At 45.2% G+C, this 25,857-nt stretch overlaps 1 protein-coding gene across 1 annotated transcript in view; it reads left to right on the forward strand.

Moving 5' to 3' along the window:
• Window positions 1-2,088, forward strand: part of BCL7C (BAF chromatin remodeling complex subunit BCL7C) — a gene marked incomplete at both ends in the record, with an annotated part of 30,336 nt that extends 28,248 nt beyond the window's left edge. The window contains one exon of the mRNA XM_080703007.1: window positions 1,891-2,088. Coding sequence (XP_080559133.1) covers window positions 1,891-2,088 — 198 coding nt within the window. The remainder of the gene's footprint in view (window positions 1-1,890) is intronic.
• Between the last annotated feature and the right edge of the window lie 23,769 nt (window positions 2,089-25,857).

The following is a 25,857-nucleotide window of genomic DNA, read 5'->3' on the forward strand; positions in this document are numbered from 1 at the left end:
CAAGCGTGGGCCACCATGCCCAGCTGAATCCTGATTATTTAAATTGTGAATCCTGATTATTTAAATTGTAAATTATGTGGGTTTTTTTTTTTTTTTTTGTACTGGAGATTGACCCAAGGCATTTTACCTCCAAGATACACCCCCCAGCCTATTTTATTTCTTATTTTTAGTCTTGCAAAATTGCTGAGGGTCTCTAAGTTTCTGAGGCTGTCCTAGAACTTGCAATCCTCCTGTCTCTGCTTCCCAAATACTGGGATTACAGGCATGTCTACATTGTTAGTAGAGGATAATGTTGTTAGTATTCTTAGTACAGGAACTCAAATGGTGAAAGAGTTAGTTGGAAAAGTTTTCCTTAAGATGAAATTTCTATTGATCTTTCCAATTTAACATCACTGCTAGGCCCTGCTTTTCTGATGATCTATGGATTAATTAACCATTTTGACAGGATTTTTTTAGCCTGCTGTTATAATTACCTCCATCATTTTTTTTTTCATAACTGGGGGTTAAACCCTGGAGCATTCTACCTCCAAGCTATACCCTCAGCCCTATTTTTTTTTTTTATTCTTTATTTTGAAACAGGTTCTCACTAAATTGTAGCCTTACTAAGTAACCTAGGCTGGCCACAAACCTGCAATCCTCCTGTCTCAGCCTTCCAAGTATTGGAATTACAAGCCTGAGCCACCACGCCCAACTCAGTTACCTCCATTTTATAGTTGAACAGAAACCGCTTGGCTAGCTAGCCAGTCAACAGAGCATGAGACTTATAACTAAACAGAGACTGCACAAAATTATTTAACTTGCCCAAGATTACTCTGCAAGGAAGTGTTGGGGCTGGGATTCAAACCCAGTTTAAACATTTTTATTTACTTATTTTATGTGGTACTGGGGATTGGACCGAGGGGCATTCTACCTGTGAGCTATTCTCCCAGCCCTATTTGATTCTTCCTTCCTTCCTTCCTTCCTTCCTTCCTTCCTTCCTTCCTTCCTTCCTTGCAGTACTGGGGATGGAACCCAGAGGCATTCTACCTCCGAGCTATACCTTCGGCCCTATTTTTTATTTTGAAACAGGGTCTCCCTGAGTTGCAAAGGGTCTCACTAAGTAGCTGAGGGTGTCCATGAACCTTGATCCTCCCGTCTCAGCCTCCCAAGTACTGGGATTAAAAACATGGGCCACCATGCCTGGCTTCAGCCTCTATTTAAAAAAATATTTATTAATTTATATTTTATTTATTTATTTATTTATTTGGTACTGGGGATTGGAGCCAGGGGCATTCTACCTCCGAACCACTCCCAGACCTATTTTATTCTTTATTTTGAAACAGGGTCTCACTAAGTTGCTGAGGCTGGCTGCAAACCTGTGATCCTCCTGTTTCAGCCTCCAAAGTACTGGGATTACAAGCATGCATCACCATGCCCGGCCCAGGGATCTGGTTCAACCTCTGCCTGCTGTCAGAAATACAAAACTAACCGGGCGTGGTGGCACACGCTTATAATCCCAGCACTTGGGAGGCTGAGCCAGGAGGATTGCACAGGTTCAAAGCCAGCCTCAGCTACTTAGTGAGGCTCTCAGCAACTGAGACCCTGTTTCCAAATAAAGTATAAAATAGGTCTGTGTGTATAGCCTGGAGGTAGAAAAGGCCCTGAGTTCCACCCCCTGTACCACTAAGAGAAAGAAAGAAAGAGAGAAAGAGAGAAAGAAAGGAAGAAAGGAAGGAAGGAAGGAAGGAAGGAAGGAAGGAAGGAAGGAAGGAAGGAAGGAAAGACAAAACTTGGTCATTTGCAAGAGACTTTCCAACAAGTTGTCCCACTTAGGACTTCTGAGGTAGGGTCTTGTTCGCATTGGGTGGGGTGAACTGCAAATGCTACCCAGACTTTCTTCTCTCCCTGCAGGATTCAGGAATGAGAATGACAAGGAGAGCCCTCCAAGAGAAAGGCCTGAAGACAGAGCCCCTCAGGAGGCTGCTGCCCAGGAGGGGCCTCCGGACAAATGCGCGGCCCAGTTCCACGGGGCCTGACACGAGAGCTCCTGGGGGTGGAAGCAAGCCCACTAGGGCACCCAGGACGATCCCCCAAGGGAAGGGGAGGTGAGCCTGCTCCCCAGGCAGGGCGAGGCCCCTCGGCCTCCCTTGGCCACCCCAAGATCGAGCCACCTACCTGTGCCCTGAGGGCAGAAAGCTTCCCAGCTCAACACCCACCAGGAACACCCAGGGCGGGCAGCCCTGTCTGCCCCGAACCCGAGGTCACAGACCCATCTTGCTCCCCACTGGCGCCTCAACGGGTGGGAAGGATTTGGGGCAGAACTAGACCACACGCAGCACCCGAGGACGCCTGGAGAGCGCAGGAACTTGGACACCAGCCTGGACTCCCGGAAGCAGCTGAGCGCCAGCCGCCCGCCCCCCGCCACGCGGACGGGCAGCCGCGGGCGTCCACGCATGCGCGGAAGCGCGCAGGCTTCGAATCCCGCGGCACGAGGTCCGTCTACTGAGCCCCTGCCTCGAGCGAGTGGACGCCTGGGGCCAGAGGACGTGGGGGCAAGCTTCCACCATGGTGCCAACGTCACCAGCCACCTTGGGAACCCACATGACCCAGAGGCCACCCTGGAGGCCTCTGGCACCCGCCCTTGCAGAGAGGCAGAGGGAGACCTGCGCAGCCTACCTGGGGTACCCCACCTGGAGAACCCCGTGGTGCAGGAGCGGTTCCAAAGGGCTTTCATCTTCCTCTTGCTTCCTGGGCCTGTCATACTAGGAAATAACGTCTCCCATTTAGAGAAGGCATCCTCGGTACCAGGCATTTCTATTTGTGGGAATTATTTCAGTCCTCACAATATTCCTGTGTTATAGATAACATCAGCATTTTACAAATGGAGAAACTAGGTCTCCAAGAGGTGAAGACTTGCCCAAAGTTACACAGCCGGTGTGGGGTGGAACCAGCATTCGGACCCAGGTCTGCTCGCCTGACTCCGCAGCCCAAGCTGGTATGCCACCTCTCGTGCAAGGCGTTCATTTTTGGAGCGTCCATTTTTCTCAGCGGTAAAGTAACACTTTCATGCTAAAGTGAGCAGATACATCCTGGAAGGAAAATGAACATTCTTACCAATGATTGATATGAAATTTGAGATAACAGTTTTTGTTTGTTTGTTTTGGTGATACTGGAGATTGAATCCAGGGCATTCTACCTCCAAGCTACACCCTCCCCCCAAGCCTGATTTGTTGTTTTGTTTTGTTTCAAAATGGGGTCTTGCCAGGTTTCTAAGAGTCTAGCTATATTGCTGAGGCTGTCCTCAAACCCTTGATCCTCCAGTCTCAGCTTCCCAAATACTGGGATTACAAATGTGTGCCATTGTGGTTGGCCAGATACACTTTCAATAAGTCAACAACTACAAAAGGACTGATTAGATTGTGACAACTTCTTTCCTACATGCCCTTGTCCCAAATTCTAGCCCAGGGGCATTCTACCTTTGAGCTACACTACACCCCCAGCCCTATTTTTTATTCTTTATTTGAAACAGGGTCTCACTGAGTTGCAACGGGCCTCACTAAGTAGCTGAGGCTGTCTGGGAACGGTAATCCTCCTGTATCAACCTCCGGAATGCTGGGATTACAAGGATGCGCCACCATGCCTGGTTTAGAAATGTTTTCCTTAATTTCGGATTACACGGATTACATGTGTCAGCATTTCCCTTTCTCTTTTTTTTTTTTTTTTTTTTTTTTGTGGTACTGGGGATTGAGTTCAGGGACATCTACCTCTGTGCTACATCCCCAACCCTCAACTTTTTTTTTTTTCTTTGCAGTACTGGGGATGGAACCCAGGGGGCATCTACCTCTGAGCTACACTCCCAGCCCTATTTTAATTCTTTATTTGGAAACAGGGTCTCACTGAGTTGCAAAGGGCCTAAGTAGTAGCTGAGGCTGTCTGCGAACCACAATCCTCCTGTCTCAGCTTCCCAAATGCTGGGATTACAAACATGTGCCACCATGCCTGGCTCCCAACTCTTATTTTAAATTTTATTTTATTATTTGGAAACAGGATCTCACTAAATTACTGACAGACACCTAAGTTGCTGAGGCTGGCCTTGAACATGCAATCCTGGGATTACAAGAGTGTACCCCCACACCCAGCTCACTGATTTTGAGATTCAGAAAATCATATAAATTTTCCAAAAAGTGCCAGAAAGGAATTCCTACATGGAGACTCTCCTTTGAGCTGAGCAGGATTGGCCACACAGGTCAGCTGCAGGAATGTGAAATGTGGCCTAGTAGCTGGGCATGATGGCACTCACCTGTAATCCAAGTACCTGGGAGGCTGAAACAGAAGGATTGCAGGTTTGAAAACAGCCTCAACAATTTAGCAAGAGCCTGTTTCCAAATAAAAAATGAAATAGGGCCAAGGGCATGGCTTAGAGGTAGAATGCCCCTGGGTACAATCCCCAGCATCACCAAAAAGAAAAGAAATGTGATCTCATGACTTGTCAAGGTCAGTCCTTAAAACTTCCTGGTGTCAGAGGCCTCAGAGCCAGAGGTTTGGGGTGTGGATCCAGTTACTGGTTGTGAGACCCTGGGAAAATCACTTTATCTCTCTGTGCTTCCATTTCATTCATAGAAATACTATCTGGGAAATAATACACCTGCTTTGGGAGGCAATATTGTGGAAGAGTTAAGAGTGTGGCTTTGGAGTCAGACAGTCTGAGGTTCAAATTCTAGCTCTATTACTTACTACCTCTTTGACTTGGGACAAGTTCTAAGCACTCCATTTTTCTCCTCTGTAAAATGAGGACACTGAGTCTATTTCATGGGGTTTTGTTGAGAACTTAGGTGAGCTCATGTATGAAGATGCTTAGCACAGAGCGTGTATGTTGTAAATGCGTGATCAGTGTGGACCCAGTATAGTCATTATCTGCTGTATCTACCTCACAGGGCAGTTGTGAGGGGGGGCGTCATGTTCTAAGCTGTGAAATGGTATCCACATCCTTCTCTTTCCTTTGGAAATAGCTTGGTCAGAAGCTATGGGCCGACACTGGTGTTATCCCCAAGTAAGGGGTCTAAGAATATTGACTTAGAGAAGGTGGATGAGTTGAAGAGGAGGTGTCATCATGGTTAGCTGGAAATCAGGGTGCAAAGCACTATTAGGTGAGGGTGAATTGCAACCAAGGGGGCAAACTCCAGCGTGGTACGATGAGCACTCTTGGGGGACAGGGAGAAATCTGACTTCCAGAAGGAAGCTTTGAAGGAAGGAAGATGTTAAATGGAACCTATCTGCTATGTGTTGTTTTAAATATGGGTCAAATCAGAGGAAGGGGACAATACAAACAAGGGTGGTGGGGGTGTGACGTTTTTATTGATTGAAGGCTGAACACAAGACACATTCCCATTGGCCAGAATCTGTGAACCTTCTCCTGCTGCGTGTGCACCTGGGATGCCACTCACTCCCTAGATTGTAGACCAAACATGGCTCAGAGGGCCTTCCAAAGATGACCTCATGCTCTCCATAATGTAAAGACTAGCATTGCTTTTGTTTGTAGATGAGGGCTTAAGCCTGGGAAAGTTAAACCCAGTGCCCAAAACCATACAGCTCCGTGTTACGGAGTCGGACCATGCCGTTTACCTGCACTCGGCTACCTCCAGCAGCCAGGTGCCAGATTGCTAATCTCAAGTAAAAAAGGAAGTCCAAATGCATAAGGTTTTCACACCCAAGTGTCCTCCTTTTTCCTTCTGTAATAATTATTTCTCTGTTGATAATATTGTACTTCTTTGGACACTGCCTCTTTGCTGTTTTTCTCTGTGTAGCCCTCAAGTAGGGGGGGTCCTCTGGGCCCCCTCCTGGACTCTTTTTTTTACACAAGTGAGTGATCTTCTTTATGCCAATCGCTTGAGCTACTGGTCATCTCTAATTCTAGATCCATACTGCCAGCCAGGTATGATGGCACATACTTGTAATCTCAGTATTTGGGAGGCTGAGACAGGAGGATCACAGGTTTGAGGACAGTCCCAACAAGTAGTGAGACTCTCATCAACCTAGTGAGATCCTGTTTCAAAGTAAACATAAAGTCAGGCTGGCGTATAGCTGGGAGGTAGAATGCCCCTGGGTTCAAACCCCAGTGCTAAAAATAAAAATACATCTCCACTGCCCCTCTGAGCATCAGCCTGATCCACAAACTACCTCCTTGATATTCCCTCTCTGAAGTTCCAGGGTCCCCACTGACTCAGCATCTCTTCCTTAACAAGCCTCTCCTGAGACACACACACACACACACACACACACACACACACACACACACTTACCATGGCTTCTTAGTTTCAAATGCTGATGTGGTGGTGAAGAATCAAGGAAATTTTAAAAGACGAATAGGTTGTTGGGACTAGAGATATACTGCGAGGTATGTTCTCTGAGAGCTGCCGACAGTTTGGTGGGTGGTACATTTGGAGATCATAGTTCATCATTTAGTCAGCGGTCTACTGAGTGCCCAGTGATGTCCCAGGTCCAGAGACAGGAGCCCTGGCTGCAGGGACCTCCAGGCCGCTGGGGAAGATGCACGTGGCAGTCCTGTGAGGATGCACTCATAAATTGTGATTAAGTGCTGTGAAGGAGAAGTTCAGGGTTCCATGGGAGAATAGAATAGGCCTACATGGGGGGTGGGGTGGGTGAGAGAAGGCCATTTTGGTAAAAGTGGCAATTACTGTATCCTTGAGCCTGAGTGGGGGTGAGGGAGAAGAATTCTGCAAAAGGCAAAGTAGGCACAGAGGCCCGGAGTTGGGAAAGAATTTGCTGTGCTGGTTAGGCTGAAATGCTCTTGGTGTAGCCAGAGCTGAGTGGGCTGAGGCCTTGTGGGCCATGGTAAGGAATTTGGATGTTTTCATTTTAACTGCTTATGAGGAAAAGTTATGATTTTAAAATTACATAAAAATTGTGAGATTGGTACAAAAGACACCTATGTATCCTTTACCCCAAATTCATTTATTGTTAACATTTTACCCCATTTGCTTAATTACTTGCCATCTTTAACATTTATATGTATGACTTTTATTCTGAACTATTTGAGAATAAGTTGCATACATCAGGTTCCTTTACCTCTAAATATAGTGTATATTTCCTACCATGATACAATGACCCACTTCACTGAATTTAACACTGATGGAGAATGGCAGCTAATTACCACCTGTCTTGTCATTTGTCTCTCTAATGTCCTTCAGAGTGTGTGTCCCTTTAGCACAGGATCAGTCTAGGATGATGTGTTGCATTGTTTAGTGTCCTTTAACCTAGAATAGTTAGTCTTTCTTTGTCCTTTATGATGTTGACATTATTGAAGAATGAAGTCTTCCCCTTTATTTTAATAGAATGTGTCTCCTTTTGACTTTGTCTGCTGTTTCTTTGTTCCTGTACAGGCATTAGACATTCGCGGTGCGAAGACTCGTAAGTGGTGCTGTGCCCTCCTCGGTGTGAGCTGAGAGGTGCACTCTGTCCATCTGCTCTTCCTTGGTGATTTCAGTTCTGATCACCAGGCAAAAGTAGATTGATCTCATTTCTCCAATCTACATTTACTCCTTTTGCATTGTAACTAATAAGCAATCCATGGGGAGACACTATGACCATGAAGATATCACACTCCATGTCAAAGTTTGGATAGATTTGACATCTACTTGATGATTCTTGCCTGAATAAATCGTTATTGTGATGGTTACAAAATGAGGACTCTTCAACTCCAGGACTCACTCCATATTAATTAGATAATAGTTGACATTCTAGCCTTGTGTGGTGGCGCACGCTTTTAATCCCAGCATTTGGGAGGCTGAGACCAGAGGATCGTGGTTCACGGACAGCCTCAGCCACTTAGTCAGGCCCTCTGCAATGTAGTGAGACCCTGTTTCAAAATAAAGAATAAAAAATAGGGCAGGGGGTATAGCATGGAGGTAGAATGCTCCTGGGCTCCACCCCCAGACCCACAAAAAATAGGGCTGGGGGTGTAGCTCAGAGATAGAATGCCTCTGGGTTTAATCCTCAGTATGAGGGGGGAAAAAGGGCAGGAGAAGCAGCAGATGTCATGCAAGCTCAGAAAACGCAATTGTTTCTGGCTAGAGAAATCAGGGTAGGTTCCCAGAGAAGGTGGCATTTGAACTGGGCCTTGAGGGCAGAGAAGACTATTTTCCATTTCACAGAAGAAATACTTGGTTATTCAGTGAATAAGTGAAAATAAGAAGAAAAGCAAAGTTCTACATTATCATATTTTCTGTTAGAAAAATACTCCTTATTTATTCCTTATTGTTGTAATAATTTGTTTCCAACAACATATGATCCTCCTGTCTCAGCCTCCCAAGTACTGGTATTAAAAGCGTGCACCACCACTCCCAGCATTTTTTTGTGTGTGTGTGTGGGTGGGTCCGGGGATGGAACCCAGGGGCATTCGACCTCCAAGAAACACCCCCTGCCCTATTTTGTATTCTTTATTTTGAAACAGGGTCTCACTAAGTTGCAGGGGGCCTCACTAAGTAGTAGCTGAGGCTGTCCTTGAACCGTGATCCTCCCATCTCAGCCTCCCTAATGCTGCAATTACAAGCATGCGCCACCATGCCAGGCTCTCAGCTTGTCTTTTATTATTGAAATACTTATTGGTCAAAGGATAGTTTGAAATGCTATTCATTAAGATGGGCATGGTGGCATATGCTTGTAATCCCAGTACTTGGGAGGCTAAAACAGGAACGATCCCAGGTTCCTGGCCAATCTGAACTACTTAAAGAGGCCCTCTGCAACTTAGTGAGACCCTATCTCAAAATAAAGGATAAAAAAATAGGACTAAGGCCAGGTGTGGTGGCACATGCTTATAATCCCCGCACTTGGGAGGTGGAGACAGGAGGATCATGCAGGTTCAGAGCCAGCTGTGCTGGCTTAGGAGAACCAGTTTCCAAATAAAAAATATATAAAAATAATAATAGGGCTAGTGGAGGTAGAATGCTCCTGGGTTACAAAAAAGAAGAAAAGAAACAACTCGCTACATTGCTAAGTGCTTTGCTAAATTGCTGAAGCTGGCTTTGAAACTTTGATCCTCCTGACTCAGCCTTCCAGGTGTTATACTCAAAGTCCAGGACCCCAGGGTGAGAGAGACCACCACTACACACAATAATGCAAAAACAGAAAGGGGTTTATTGGGGAACTAGGGTCCAAGTCCCTCCAATGCAATGGAGTCTTTGTTCCAAGGCCAGGACCCCGAGTCTTTGTTCCAAGGCAGTTTTATATTTCAGGCACTCGGGCTGTGATTTACAAAGGAGTTACGAAAAGGAACTGCTGTTAATCACAAGCAACGGACAGGATACTTGGTGCCTCCCATTTGGTTCATGCCTCCTGGGGTTGGTTGGGAGATTTTCATCCTGACCCAGGTGCCAAAACTGGCACTTAACTGTTAGTTGTATTCCTGGGAAACTGAACCTTAGGCCTAGCGTGTTTGCTGTATGGATGAAGCCTGTCATAGTCCCGCTTTGGTCCTACATTCCCCCCTTTTCTTTCTTTTTTTTTTTTTTTTTTTTTTTTTTTTGGTGGTACTGGGGTTCCTGGAAACTCTTCTACCTCTGGGATACACTCCCAGACCTATTTTTAAACTTTTTTTAAATTTGGAAACAGGGTCTCTTAAACCAGCACAGCTAGCTCCGAACCTGCGCGATCCTCCTGTCTCTGCCTCCCAAGCGCGGGGATTACAAGCGTGAGTGCGCCACCACGCCTGGCTCTTTTCTTTTATGGGAATTAAATCATTGGTTCATTTGGGACCTCAGCAGACACCTGACCCAAGGGACTATACTGGGCTCGTAGGACCATAAGCTGAATTGTCCCTAAGTGCTGTTTCATAAACTGTACTAGCCTGTTGAGGGTGCAAGGCCCAAAGGTGAGTAGGATAAGCAAAACTGCAGCATTATTGCAGGGATTCCCCACCATCCCAGACAAGTCTTATCTTTGTCAGATGCGGTGATGGTCAAAGTTTCCATCTGATCCCTCCTTCACTGGGGGCTGGCTTAGCATGTGTCCAGTGAATCTAAGTTGACTTTCCCATGGCTTCAATGAATGTGGGTATCACTAGGACGACGATCCATGGTCCAGTCCACTTAGGTTCCAGCGTTGAAGCCGGGAGCTTTTTCATGTAGACCTGGTCCCCGGGCTGGTATGAGTGAAGTGCTCTGGGGGCGTAGTAGAGAATGCTTTTTTAGCTTCTGCCACCACCTTATGTATTTCTGCTCATGCATGGTGCAGAGCCCACAAAGAACTTTGTCTTCATTGGGGCCCCAGCCTGGCCTCAAAGAGGGAAAACCTTTCTCAAGCTGGTCGGGAACTGCAAAAGGGTCTCCATAACTGCCCAACAGGCTCATGCAGATGTTCATCTGGAATATTACCTAGAGCATCTGGAGCTCGACAGCATAAGTCTCTGAGAAACAAGGCTTATACAGTTTTCCAGGCATGGCCCAAAAGTAGGAGCCATGTCACCCATAAGAAAACAGATTTTTAGGCAGCTGTGATGAACTGGGATAGCCAAACAGGCTGGTGTTTTGTCTAATGCCTATTTTAACACTTGGAGAATACAAATATAGCATTACAATTACACAGGAATAAACTTTTACTTTAGAAATGTAGTCATAGAAAACACAGGAAATTATCTTAATAAAGCCTTACTGAAAACCTTTTTGAGTAAATTTTAACATAACCACCTTCATCATCACATGTACAAACAAACATACCACCAACACTTTACGACTTGTTTTAACCCTTTGATTTTATCTTGGTCTTTTCTTTTTTATTTGGGACAACTTAGGATACCCCTTGTAAAATGTTTTGTTTTTACAAAATTTCTTTTCTTTGTATTTACCAAAAACTTTACACTCACACATTTTTATATCACATTTGTCTTTTGTTCTTACATACAAGCTGAGCCAAAAGCAATGTGGTTCTTATACCAGCAGTTTAAAAACCCATTTAGAAGACTGCAGTGTTATTTTAAACCTTATGAAGTTAAGAGCATTTTATATTTTTCCAATTTAGTAATTGAATTACAGATTACCATGGAAAGTTAAGACATCAGGCAAACATCACTAACACCTTAAAACATTAATCCTGTAAAAGGAATAAAATTAAAGACAATGCATATTGTATTTGATAACAACTTAATTACTGTATTATGGATCACCTCAGAAAGCCACTACATCAGATGAGTAGAGCCTTAGATGTTAATTTTGTCAGACAACTTTAAAAGTGATGTATGTTGTATTTAATTACATGTAAAATTTCAGCCTTAGATTATAGTTAAACAGCATAAGAGTATACTGATACGAAGTATACTGGCCAAGAAAATGAATTTTATCTCACCAAGATGTCAACCAATCATTTTTATCAAGATAATTTGGATGAACTAGAAGTGGATACTAGTGTACAAATTTAACAAGTACCTTAAAAACTTATCCTGAATAATACCTTTAAAGGCTCACAGGAACAAAGTTCACAGGACTTGTCAGCATCTGGATGCTTGCTCCTGAATGTAAGGCCTTATTTCTGCACAGTCTTTAAAAGGGACAGGTTTAATTTTAGACATATGAATCTAGGGATATTGTCTCTGTAGTTAAGAAGCTGCAGGAATGCCAAGAACTTGGAAAGGACTCTTTTACTTTGGGAGAAGCTGATCCAGGGGAGAATCCCATTTTAACTGGGCTCCCAAAGTATTAGGAGGAGGTAACCTTTTTATTTATTACCTCCTGAAGGCTCACCACTGCATAGCCTGATTTCTGAGTTTTCTCACTCATGAAGCTGCTCTTATCAGCAACTCATTTTATATCAGAGTTAGAGGCTGATCATCAGGATCAGGCTTGCTAACATACAAGAGTAGACTAAACTACCTTTTTACAGGTATAAGACATAAATTTATTTGGCCTTTTGGGGTACTGTCAACCCCAGATACAAAACAGACGAGACAAAGCAAGCAGAGGACTAAGCCTTGTATTTGGAAAAATCAATATTTTGCCTGTCACCTCAAGAGTCACCCAGGTTTTCTCCAGCTGGTCAGAGGGCTAATCAGAGGGGCCTTGCCGAGCCTTGGGCATTCTTAGTCCTCAGTCTTTGAGGGCAGCCACAATGGGAGCAGATGACCTCACTTCCCTTCAGAGGTGAGGGCAGCATGCTTTTTAATGTAGAGGTGGCACAGCCCAGATGCAGATGGACTCCACTCAAGGCAGTCCTTGATGCAATACCCAGGTACCTTTGCAATATCAGGCCTCCAGCCCCTTCCCTCTCTCTATAAGAAGTCTTTGGTATCTGAGGGGGCAAAGACTTACTACCCAATGCAGGGCTATTAAATGGGCTTTTCCCTGTGTCTGAATTTGTCTTGGTGCTTAATTTTGTCTACCTCATCTCTATTGTTGAGATACCACAAAGGCCAAACATGAAGCTGATTAATGGGAGCCTAACTCCCCGAAACACAATAAGATGTACATCTCATTTTTGTTAGATCAAACATAATAACCAGGTTTTGAAACCCATTTATATATTCATCAGGATTTTCTGCACATTGACCCATTTTACACTGGCCTAGCTCTGGTAGTCCATTGACCCATTCTTACACTCGACTACACTGGTAACTGTAAGTCTATGTAAGTTAACAGTATTGGCAAAAAACATATAGCTCTATATTTTATAATTTTAGAGAATAGCATTAACAATTAAAATAAACTTGTTACCTGAATGATGACTGTATTTTCCTTATACAATAAGTCATTTACTCAGTCATGACAAGCAGATGTAAACCAGGTCTTAAAGCTAAATCTTTGAATCAAAAAACAAAAATCGTATTGGTCAGTTCATATACAAATATAAAAACCCACACAACTTTAACTTATAAACTCTTTTGATACATCTAGATGAATCCAGATACATAGCACCTTTAGTTTCCAGATATAGATACATTTATGGTCACAGGTATAGACACAATTTGTTTACTTACATTTACCCACTAGCTTATCCTTTTAATAACCAACCAATAGATTAAACCATCATTTTAACAAAATAAACCCTCAGAATGACATTACAATTTAAATGTCTATTACCAAGAAGCCAATGGTAGTTGTCTTAGCCTGAAGGAAACAAAGTATGTTAATCTTTAGTGACAATTTTGAAATTCCAACAAACTTAAACCTTTAAAAATTTAAACCACGAGCCGGGCGTGGTGGTGCACACCTATAATCCCCGGCGTTTGGGAGGCAGAGACAGGAGGATCGCGCAGGTTCGAAGCCAGCCGCGCGCGCTGGCTTAGGAGACCCTGTTTCCAAAAAAAAAAAAAAAAGTAAAAATAGGTCTGGGAGTGTAGCCCGGTGGTAGAAGGGCTTCCAGGAAACCCCAGTACCACCAAAAAAAAAAAAAAAAAAAAAAAAAAAATTTAAACCACATGAACTAAGGTGTTTTTTTACTTTTGTCTTTTTACTTATTTAACAAACATAAAAAGTTTTCCTTCAAGAACAAAAGCTGCTGGGGATTGAGCCAGTAACAAGAATAAACCTTCAAACGTAGGTAAAACAATAAAATCTTTTTCTTTGTCTCTAAGCCATCAGGCTAGAGCCGTAACCAACATTGACCTCGGTTGGCCACAAGCTAACCATTAGTCTAGTTGAACACCAAGTGTTAAAACACAAACACCTGTACTTAGAAAAACTATCAGCCGGGCGTGGTGGTGCATGCTTGTAATCCCTGTGCTTGGGAGGCTGAGACAGGAGGATCACACAGGTTCGAAGCCAGCCTCAGCTACTGAGTGAGGATCTCAGCAACTTAGTGAGACCCTGTTTCCAAATAAAATATAAAATAGGTCTGGGAGCATAGCCTGGAGGTAGAAAGCCTCTGTGTTCCACCCCCAGTACCACCAAAGAAAAAAAAAAAAAAGAAAAACTATCATATAGATTGTTATAATAGTCCAGGCTAAAGATAAAAGCAAGCTATATTAATCCAATATTAATTACCAATTATAACAAAGGAGTTTTAGCCCAAAGCCTCTATACCTTAAAGGATTATATATCTGTATTTGAAATTCCTATTTAAGTCAAACATAAACAACTTTTAGCAGATAGGGATGGCCGAAAACTTCCTAAGGACACAGGTGGACAGAACATGCCTCAAACTCGAAAGTGGGCATGTACCATGTGACTCCTTATTTTGCTACCCAAGTACAATTTTTTTTTTTTTTTTTGTGGTACTGGGGTTCCTGGAAGCCCTTCTACCTCCGGGCTACACTCCCAGACCTATTTTTACATTTTTATTTGGAAACAGCGTCTCCTAAGCCAGCGCGTGTGGCTGGCTTCGAACCTGCGTGATCCTCCTGTCTCTGCCTCCCAAGCACGGGGATTACAAGCGTGCGCCACCACGCCCGGCTTCAAGTACAATATTCTCATTATTAATCTAAAACAAGAGGCAAAAATAATTGGCAGGTTTGCCTGCAGTTGCATTTGGGAAAAGAAAACTGTTTGCCAATTAGGATGGGAGAGGGGGATACCTAAGAATGAAAACCCACATTAACACCCCAAACCCACATTGTCACAAAAGTCCCACCTCATGTTCTAGTAAGTTGAAAAAAAAAATATATATATATATAGTTCCAAGCAAATTACCTAAGAATGAACAATTTATATAATTTGTAAAGCTCCCTTTTATAACTTTAAGGACATTTTCAGCTGAAACAATTTAAAGTACATTTAAGCAGTATTTTTTAAGTAGGTGGCGTTCCTTTCAAGTACCCCCCCCCCAGGTAGCCACAAGGTCGACCAACAATGCCTAGAAATAAAACCAAAATGATTTAGAGTTTATGCCAGGTCCAAACATGTGCCGTTTAGTCACAGTGCTTTTAAGCACTCCCTTGGGGAGTGTAGATTTGGCCAGGAGGAATTTTTTTCCTCCCTCCCCCAGTTCAGAGAACGGATGTTCAAAGTCAAAGGGGTCAGTCCTAGGCAACCAGAAGATAGTTCCAGTGGGGAGTCCCTTTCTACAGAGCTTCAGCCTAATAAGAGAGATAAGACAACTTCACAGGCCTGCTAGGTGTAATTCTCCTCATTACTCTGAGATACTTGGCCAAATGGTATGGGGTTAAAATATCTGTTTTATAGCCCAGGGGCTAGAAGCCAGAATTAACCTTTGTCTGAAATCTGTCTGGGAAACACTCCTAGGAAGGGAAACTTTGGCCTTTTACTTTAATAATTTTTGGAGGTCTACTACAGTTTTATGGCATCTAGCATTCAGTCTCCAAAGCCCAGACAAGCCTCATCCCGACTCCCTGACTCTGGGAACAGGCCGATTCAAAGCACGAGGGGACCAGTCCCTATGCGTGCTTGTCTGGCAGGATCTTTCTATTTATTCCCCATCCAACCCTGGGGTGGGGGTGGGTAAAAATTCAAATACTCAGAACGAGACACGATCGATGACCCTTTAAGAAAAGTTTTTAGCCTTTATTCTTTCCAGAGGTTAATCCAACCGCTCCTAGCTTTAACACACTCTAAGAATCAATCGAGCTTCCTCCAACCTTTCCTGTCTACCAGCAGTTTGCCACCATTATCATATTTTGAACAAAGCAAAAAACTTTAAATACCAAAAGAAAACAGCCACTAACATGCAAAGACATATAAACCAGCTAACCAAAATCAAACCAGACATTCATGCATACAAAGAGTAGAACACACCACTTTTTTCACCAGAGTTTGGGAAAAGCTGCTGTCCTACCGTATTTCAGAAATTTATGCAAGGAATGACCATAAGTAGTAAGCAATAAAGCAGACAAATAACAAAATACTTTTGGTTTGCATCCAATCTGGTGGGGTAACTGAACCTAATCCTATGGAAAAAATCAAGGTTAGTAGTAAATGTGGATACAGAAATGGGGTCAAGAACAAACAGATAAATTATCCAAATGAAACACACAACATAAATTACTGAGTACAAACAAAGGACAGACAATGGTCGACCAAAACACAGGTACCTGTTTCTGACGGTGCAGGATTTTCTCCTCACCTTCCCTGGCTGCCTCCAATTCCCAGCACGTCCACTGGGAGAGGTCTTAGGCTCTGCTGAGATCAGTATCACCTGATCTCCCTGTCGCCAGGTCCCTTATGCAAAGGGAAGCTATCCTGGCCCGATTTCCCCGTTGTGGTCCTTTACGCAAAGGGAGCTATCCTGACTAAAGCCGGCACTTTCCTACACTCCTGGGAGGTTTCTGTTCCCCTTCTATTGGTGAGGGGGGTCTCTGCACCCTGAATTATCCTGGACGAGCCCCCAGATGTTATACTCAAAGTCCGGAACCCCGGGTGAGAGAGACCACCACTACACACAATAATGCAAAAACAGAAAGGGGTTTATTGGGGAACTAGCTCGAGCTAGGGTCCGAGTCCCTCCAATGCAGTGGCGTCTTGACAAGGACCCCGAGTCTTTGTTCCAAGGCAGTTTAATACATTTCAGTCACTCAGACTGTGATTTACAAAGGAGTTACCAAAAGGAATTTTTACTGCTGTTATCACAAGCAACGGACAGGATACTTGATGCCTCCCATTTGGTTTGTGCCTCCTGGGGTTAGTTGGGAGATTTTCATCCTGACCCAGGTGCCAAAACTGGCACTTAACTGTTAGTTGTATTCCTGGGAAACTGAACCTTAGGCCTAGTGTGTTTGCTGTATGGATGAAGCCTGTCATGGCGCTGCTTTGGTCCTACACAGGTACTAGAATATTTTGTAAACTCTACATGTCTACACTTGAAAAACAGATCCCTCCTGACCACAATAAAGAAAATAAATAAATTAATAACATTTGAGCCAGATGTGGTGGGCTGGGGGGTGTATCTCAGAGGTAGAATGCCCCAAAGTTTAATCCCTAGTCCCTAAACTTTTTAAGGTTTTCTTGGTTCTGATGGTATATATCATCAGGTATATTTAATATCCTAGGAAGTTAAAGAAGGATATTAAGAGAAAATTAGGAGAAAGGAGTTGGGGGTTGACATTAATGTAGATTTGCCATTTGCCACATTACTCAGAACCTGAGTAAACTGCCAACCGCTGTCTGCCTCATGCCCAGCATCCCTTGTCAGCCCCTGATGTTTATTTATTTATTTATTTGTCTATTTATTTTGTGGTACTGAAGATGGAACCCAGAGGCATTCTACCTCTGACCTGCACCTCCAGCCCTATTTTTTATTCTTTATTTTGAAACATGGTCTCACTGAATTGCAAAGGGCCTTACTGAGTATCTGAGACTGTCTGTGATCCTCAGGTCTCTGCCTCCAAATGCTGGGATTACAAGCGTGCATCACCACGCCCGGCTAGCACCTGGTGTTTAAAAGGAACACAGAGACGTGGAAGCAGCCTGTGTGGATGGGAAGCCCCGGCTTGGCCTGTTGCCCTGTGGGTGTAGGCAAGCTACCCAGGCACAGGAAGTCTTCTCATCTGCAAAGTGGACCCCGTGGCGGTGGAGAGGGAGGAGGCCAAAGTTCTGAATGACTGGGCTCAGGCGCCACTGCAGTTATTCCAGCGTTCGGAATTCAGAATCAGAATCAGGCTGGGTTTTTTCCTCACAAGGTCACATGGATACTGCTGAGCCCTAGACATAGCTCCCACTGAGTCCTGCGCAGAAACTCCAGGTCAGAGTCTGTGACACACTCCCAGCAGTTAGGACTGAGTAAGGCCTCTTCTGTCTGTTTTCTGGGATTGCCCCTTCATTCCCTTGTGCTACTGAGGTTTGGGGTTGAGTGAGGGACTGCTTCTAACTCTGGGACCAGAAATTTGATATCTATTGCTTGTCTGGGGCCCCTCACTACTACCCACATGCTTCCTCAGACCTTATATAATGTCTGTTATGTGCCAGGTACCGTGCCTAGGGCAGTACACAGAGAAATACAAGGCCTCGAAATCTAAGCAGGATATATAAGGTATGTGGGTGTTCAGCCTATGATACCAGTACTTGGGAGGATGAGACAGGAGGATCTCGGTTCAAGGACAGCCTCAGCTACTACTTAGTGAGGCCCTTTACAAGTCAATGAGACCCTGTTTCAAAATAAAGAATAAAGGCCGGGCGTGGTGGTGCATGCTTGTAATCCCCGCACTTGGGAGGCTGAGACAGGAGGATCACGCAGGTTCGAAGCCAGCCTCACTGCTTAAGAGACCCTGTTTCCAAATAAAAAAATATAAAGAAAAAAGAAGAAGAAAAAAAATAGGGCTGGGGGTGTAGCTCAGAGGTAGCCCCTGGATTCCATCCCCAGTACTGGAAAAAAATAATAATAAATAAATAAATAAATAAAAGGGCCAGGCATGGTAGCCCACGCTTATAATCCCAGTACTTGGGAGGCTGAGACAGGAGGAACCCAGGTTTCCGGACAGTCTCAGCTACTTAGTGAGGCCCTTTGCAATTCAGTTGAGACTCTGGTTCAAAATAAAGAATAAAAAATAGGGCTGGGGGTGTAGCTCAGAGGTTGAATGCCCCCGGGTTCCATCCCCAGTATGGAAAAAAAAATCAGCTTAAATTTAAAAAGAAATTCTGCCAGCCAGTTGAAACTCAATTTCTATTTCCATCTGCCAGCCTGTGACCTTTCACCTTTTCTTAGGGGACCCAGTGAGGTCAGGTTAGAAAGGTGAGCCAAGCGGAGCCAGATTTCCCGTTAAGGAGGGATGCGGCTCAGTGGTAAGGTGCTCACTCTGCACTCCTGCATGCGCAGTCCCCTGGGTTCATTCCCAGTTCCAAAAAAGACAAAAGATGGAAAAACAATCAAATTGCCTCAAATACCTAGCTGAGAATGTTCTATTTGAACTTAATGAATAAACTGCTAAAAGTTTGTGTTTGTTTTCCTTTTTGTGAACAGGCAAGTCGTTTGGGGATACCTCTAGAGAAGTTTCAGATTGTGAAATAGAAGTAGCCAGGACGGCAGGTTAGTACAACGACTGGCACAGACTTGTGCCTGTGAGGTGGAGGGCGGGACAGTACTGGAAAGATAGGCGAGATAAAAAATTGAAGACCAAGCCGGGCGTGGTGGCGCACGCTTGTAATCCCCGCGCTTGGGAGGCTGAGACAGGAGGATCGCGCAGGTTCGAAGCCAACCTCAGCTACTTAGTGAGGCTCTCAGCAACTTAGTGAGACCCTGTTTCCAAATAAAATATAAAACAGGTCTGGGAGTATAGCCCGGAGGTAGAAAAGCCCCTGGGTCCTACCCCCAGTACCACCAAAAAAAAAAAAAATTGAAGACCAGGGGTAATGTGTTTATGTATGCCTCCACCATCTTGTACCCCATTAAGATGTCTGACTACAATGCACCAACTAAAAAAAAAAAAAAAAAAAAAAAAAAAAACAGCCGGGTATGGTGGGGCAAGCTTGTAATCCCAGCAATTTGGAAGGCTGAGACAGGAGGATCGCGGTTTGAGGACAGCTTCGGCTGCTTAGTGAGGCCCTTTGCAAAAAATAGGGTTGAGGGTGCAGCTCAGAGGTAGAATGCCCCTGGGTTCAGCTACTTAGTGAAGCTCTCTGCAAAATTAAAAGGACTAAAATAAAAACTGGGCTGAGAGTGCAGTTCCGAGGTAGAATGCCCCAGGTTCAAACACTAGTACCACAAAAAAAAAAAAAAAAAAAAAAAAAAAAACTGAGGTCCCCATTTGACTGCGAGGGAGGCCTCTGTCCTGCGGAAGGGGAAGGCCTGTCAGCTGGGTTTCAGGGCTGCCTCTGCCTACTACACAGCAGGTATAAACCCCGAGGATGCAGACCGGCCTCACAGGACCTCGAGAGGGCTCCCAAGGGGTGGACCCAGTGGGTTCCTTTCCTGGCAACTCTGGAGTCCCAGCTGTCCCAGGAGGGTTGGCAGAGGACCCCGCAGGGGCCGACCTTCACAGGAAGAGCCCGGCCAGCCTCAGGCAGCCCGGGTCAGGAGGAGACTGGCACCGCAGGGCAGCGGAGGGTGCCTCCTCCCCGACGCCTCTCCTCCCCTTTGGGACTGGTGGGCATGGGCCTGGGGACCCTCCTCCCTCTGGGCAGGGCCCTGGAGGGAGCCGCAGCCCACTCGCGCAGGTGGAGAGCTGAGCTGAGTCCTGGGCTGCGGGCAGCGCTCCGCCCACAGTCCTGGTCTGGCTGCGAGGCCTCTCTAGGAGGCTGCGTCTCAGTGGGAATAACCCCTTCTGCTCCAGGAGCCTTCCTCGCTCTCTGCAGGAATCCATGCGTTTTCTTCCTGAGAAGGTTTGACTTGTTTTTTTGTGTCCACTCGGGACCGGCTTGGGGATTCTAGTGTCTACATCCCATTTCAGGAACATCTCAAGACTAGTTATTTAACCTCTCTGAACCTCCTCTTTCTTACCTTAAAGTTAATGCGATCTACTTTAAGGATTGCTATAATTTCCACATGAAAATATGAATATAGCACTCGAAGCGTGGCTGACACATAGTAGTGCCCAATAAATGCTCAGTATCAGCCGGGCGCAGTGGTTCAGTCCTGTAATTCCAGGACTGGGGAAGCTGAGACTGAAGAATAGCAGGTTCGAGGACAGCCTCAGCAAGTAGGGAGACTCCCATAAACCTAGCAAGACCCTGTTTCAAAATAAAAATAAAATGAGGTTGGGGGGTGTAGCTCAGAGGTTGAATGCCCCTGGGTTCAATCCCTGGTACTACAATAAATAAATAAATAAATAAATAAATGCTAGAGGTGGGCGTGGTGGCGCATGCTTGTAATCCCAGCACTTGGGAGGCAGAGACAAGAGGATCCAGGTTCTCAGTGTCTTATTTTCAAGGCACTCCACTACATCCCTCTCTAAAGTAGTGCTTTAATAATTCTGTCCCTTCTTTCTGCCTTTGTAATAATAAAAAATGCTTGCCGGGCGTGGTGGCGCACGCTTATAATCCCCGCGCTTGGGAGGTGGAGACAGGAGGATCGTGCTGGTTTGGAGCCAGCCTCTCGGCCTTAAGAGACCCTGTTTCCAAATAAAAGAAATATAAAATAGGTCTGGGAGTGTAGCCCAGAGGTAGAAGGGCTTCCAAGAACCCCAGTACCACCAAAAGAGAGAGAGAGAGAGAGAGAGAGAGAGAGAGAGAGAGAGAGAGAAAGACCCTGTTTCCAAATAAAAATTAAAAAATAGGGGAGGCTGTGACAGGAGAATCGCACAGGTTCGAAGCCAGCCTCAGCTATTAGTGAGACCCTGTTTCCAAATAAAATATAAAATAGGTCTGGGAGTATAGCCCAGAGGTAGAAAGCCTCTGGGTCCCACCCGCAGTACCACAAAAAAAAAAAAAAAAAAAAAAAAAAAGGTGTCTGGGAGTGTAGCCTGGAGGTAGAAGGGTTTCCAGGAACCTCAGTACCACACACACACAAAAAGCTTAAGCTTGCAGTTCTGTCTAGTTTTTCTAAATTAGTTAAAAACAAGAACCTCTGCTCTCCATCTCACACCATTATAAAAAGATCTTAAGATCATCTGAGCAGGGCAAGGTGGTACACACCTGTAACCCTAGTACTTGGGAGGCTTAGACAGGAGGATTGCAGGTTTGCTTTTTTTTTTTTTTTTTTTTTCTGCTACTGGGGATGGAACCCAGGGGCATTCTAACTCTGAACTACACCTCAGCCCTATTTATTTATTTTTTTATTCTTTATTTTGAAACAGGGCCTCACTGAGTAGCTCAGGCTGTCTGTGTACTGTGATCCTTCTGTCCCAGCCTCCCAAATGATGGAATTACAAACATGCGCTCAGCTGTACCTCAGCAATTTAGTAATTTAGACCCTGTTTCAAAATAACCCAGCATTTGGGAGGCTGAGAGAGAAGGATCGCTGTTCACAGATAGCCTCAGCTACTTAGTGAGGCCCTGTGCAACTCAGTGAGACCCTGTTTCAAAATAAAGAATAAAAGCTGGGCATGGTGGCGAACGCTTGTAAGCTTGTAATCCCTGCGCCTGGGCGGCTGAGACAGGAGGATCGCACAGGTTCGAAGCCAGCCTCAGCTACTCAAGTGAGGCTTCCAGCAACTTAGTGAGACCCTGTTTCCAAATAAAATATAAAAAGGCCTGGGAGTATAGCCCGGAGGTAGGAAGCCTCTGGGTTCCACCCCCAGCACCACACACACACACAAAAGAATAAAAACAATAGGGCTGCCCGGTGTGATTGGCGCACACTTGTAATTCCCGTGCTTGGGAGGCCGTGACAGGAGGATCGTGCAGGTTCGCAGGTTCGGAGCCAGCCACGCTGGCGTAAGAGACCCTGTTTCCAAATTTTAAAAAGTATAAAAATAGGTTTGGGAGTGTAGCCCAGAGGTAGAAGGAACGCCAGTACCACCAAAAAAACAAACAAACAAAAAACAATGGGGCTGAAGCCGGGCATGGTGGCACACACTTGTAATCCCATCATTCCGGAGACTGAGACTGGAGGATTGTGGTTCACAGACAGCCTTAGCTACTTAGTGAGGCCCTTCGTAACTCAGTGAGACCCAGTTTCAAAATAAAGAATAAAAAATAAGGCTGGGGGTGTAGCTTGGAGGTCGAATGACCCTGGCTTCCATCCCCACACCTGCAAAAAAAGCAACCACAACAAAAACAATAGGGTTATAGGGCTGAGGGTGTAGCATGGAGGTAGAATGCCTCTGGGTTCTATCCCCAGTACCACAAAATAAAAAATAAAGAAGCCGGTCGTGGTGGCGCACGCTTGTAATTCCCGCGCTTGGGAGGCAGAGACAGGAGGATCGCGCAGGTTCGAAGCCAGCCTCACTGGTTTAAGAGACCCTGTTTCCAAATAAAATATATTAAAAAAAAATAGGTCTGGGAGTGTAGCCCAGAGGTAGAAGGGTTCCATCCACAGTACCTCCAAAAAATAAAAATAAATAAATAAAAATAAAAAAGGGCTGGAGGTGTAGCTCAAAGGTACAATCCCAGTAACACACACATATACAGTCTTATGACCTTGAGATAAAGAAGAAAGATGTAAAAATAGAGAAGGCACTAAGTGTATGGTTGTTTTGTTACTGGGGATGGAACCCAGGGACAGTCTACCTTTGAGCTACACCCCCAGTCCTATTTTTATTCTTTATTTTGAAACATGGTCTCACCAAGTTGTGGGGGCCTCACTAGTAGCTGAGACTGGCCACGGACCTGTGATCCTCTGTCTTAGCCTCCCAAGTATTGGGATTACAGTGCGTGACACCACGCCCAGCCAAATGTATGTTTTTTTTTTTTTTTTTTTTTTTTGTGGAACTAGGGATTGAACCCAGAGGCAGTCTACCTCCTGGCTACACCCCCAGCCCTATTATTTAGCCTACATCCCTAGCCCTTTTTCATTTTTTATTTGGAAGCAGGGTCTCACTAAGTTGCAGAGGGCCTCACTAGCTGAGGCTGTCCATAAACCCATGATCCTCTCATCTCAGCCTCTGAGGTACTGGGATTACAAATGCATGCCACCACACCCAGCCAAGTATGTTTTTATTTATTTATTTTTTTTTTGTGGAGATTGAACCCAGGGGCATTCTACCTCTAAGTTCACCATCAGCCTGATTTTTTTACTCTTTATTTTGAAACAGAGTCTCACCAAGTTCAGAGGGCCTCACTAAGTAGCTGAGGCTGGCCTCAAACCTGGATTCTCCTGTCTCAGCCTCCCAAATGCTGAGATTAGAAGGGAGTGCCACCACACCCGGCCCAAGTGTATGTTTTGTTTTGTTTTGTGGTACTGAAGGTGGAACCCAAGGGCATTCTACCTTTGAGCTACACCTCCAGCCCTATTTTTTATTCTTTTTATTTGGAAACAGGGTCTCACTAAGTTGCTGAGAGCTTTACTAAGTAGCTGAGGCTGGCTTCAAACCTGCATGATCTTCCTGTCTCAGCCTCCCAAGTGCAGGGATTGCAAGTTTGTGCCACCACAATACTCATATGTGCCACATATACTCAGCCCCAAGTATATGTTTTAAGGATAAAATAAAAGCATGTTTTAATGTGCAAGCCTTTCATCTCACACCAGAGGCCTTGGGATAAGCCAACAGCACCTACTGACCATGTCTTCCTGCTTCCCCTGCTCAGGTTCCCTCTGGACAATTTCCACTTGGCTCCATTGTTTAGAACTGAAGTCCTCCACTGGTTTGTGGAGGCCTGGAGACAGGGCCAGGCTAGCTTTTCCTCCTCTAATTCCCTGCAGAGTTTGAATCTTAGGGATTGCTAGATCCTCCTTGTAGAGGGCAGACCCAGGGCCCTGCGGTGGGAGGAGGAGTTTCTCACCCCCATGACCTTGGCCACAGCGCTGCCCCGGCCTGATTCAAGCTTTGAGAAAGCAGGGCGCTGCTGCCCGCCTCTCCTCCTCAGCACCTACCCCTGGAACCGCGAGGGCTTTCCCTGCTGATCTCGCCGGTGGTTCAGTCAACCCCGCGGTGGGCGGAGCTTCGCTTTGCATCAGGTTCTTTCCTGTGGTTAAGGTCAGGGCAGCAAGTATCCCACAGAAGATATACACGCCCCCCAAAGGGATATGCACACGCACGTGCACGTGTACACACACACACACACACACACACACACACACACACACACAGGTACTGGGGACAGAGTTCTATCTCTGAACTATACCCCCAACCCCTATTTTATTTATTTTTATGGTACTTTAGGTGGAACCCAGGGTCTTTTCTACCTCTGGGCTACACTCTCAGACCTATTTTATATTTTATTTGGAAACAGGGTCTCACTAAGTTGCTAAGAGCCTCACTAAGTAGCTGAGGCTGGCTTTGAACCTGTGCGATCCTCCTGTCTATGCCTTTCAAGCGCGGGAATTACAAGTGTGCGCCACCACGCTCGGCCCTTTTTTGTATGCGTGTGGTACTGTGGATGGAACCCAGGGGCATTCTACCTCTGAACTATACTCCCACCCCTATTATTTCATCTTTTTTAAAAATTTTTTAAATTTTTTTGTGGGTCTGGGGATGGAACCCAGGGGCATTTGACCTCCGAGCTACACCCCCTGCCCTATTTTTTGTTCTTTATTTTGAAACAGGGTCTCACTGAGTTGCAGAGGGCCTCACTAAGTAGCTGAGGCTGTCCGCGAACCATGAGCCTCCGGTCTCAGGCTCCCAAATGCTGGGATTACAAGCGTGCGCCACCACACCCGGCTTTGTCTTTTATTTTTGAAACAGGGTCTCACTGAGTTGCAAAGGGCCTATGTAGCTGAGGCTGTCCATGAACTGGGATCCTCCGGTCTCTGCCTCCCAAATGCTGGGATTACAAGCTTGTACCACCATGCCCCGCTTCAGCCTTTATTTATTATATTTACTTTTTTGTGGTACTGAGGATTAAACCCAGGGAGATTCTACCCTCAAGCTATACCCCCCCAACCCTACTGCTTATTCTTTATTTTGAAACAGGGTCTCACTGAGTTGCAAAGGTCCTAAGTAGCTGAGGCTGGCCACCAACCTGCATCCTCCTTTCTCAGCCTCCCGAATGCTGGGATTACAAGCATGTGCCACCACGCCTTGCTCCTCCAGTCTTATTTATTTGTTTATTTATTTATTTATTTATTTATTTTATTATTTATTTATTTTGGGGGTCTGGGGATGGAACCCAGGGACATTCAACTTCCAAGCTACACCCCCTGCCCTATTTTTTATTCTTTATTTTGAAACAGGGTCTCACTAAGTTGCAGAGGGCCTAAGTAACTGAGGTTGTCCTGGAAGCTGGATTGTCCTGTCTCAGCCTCCCAAATGCTGGGATTACAAGCATGCGCCACCACACCCAACCAGCATTATTTTATTTTTGTGGTACTGGGGGGTGGAACCCAGGGGCCTCATGCCTCTGGACTATACTCCCAGCCCTATATTTTATTTGGAAACAGGGTCTCACTAAATTGTTGAGAGCCTGAGTGAACTCCTGAGGCTAGCTGTGAACCTGCATCCTCCAGTCTCAGCCT

The sequence above is a fragment of the Muscardinus avellanarius genome (genome assembly GCF_963383645.1).
Source record: "Muscardinus avellanarius genome assembly, chromosome: 10".
Classification (NCBI taxonomy): Eukaryota; Metazoa; Chordata; class Mammalia; order Rodentia; family Gliridae; genus Muscardinus; species Muscardinus avellanarius.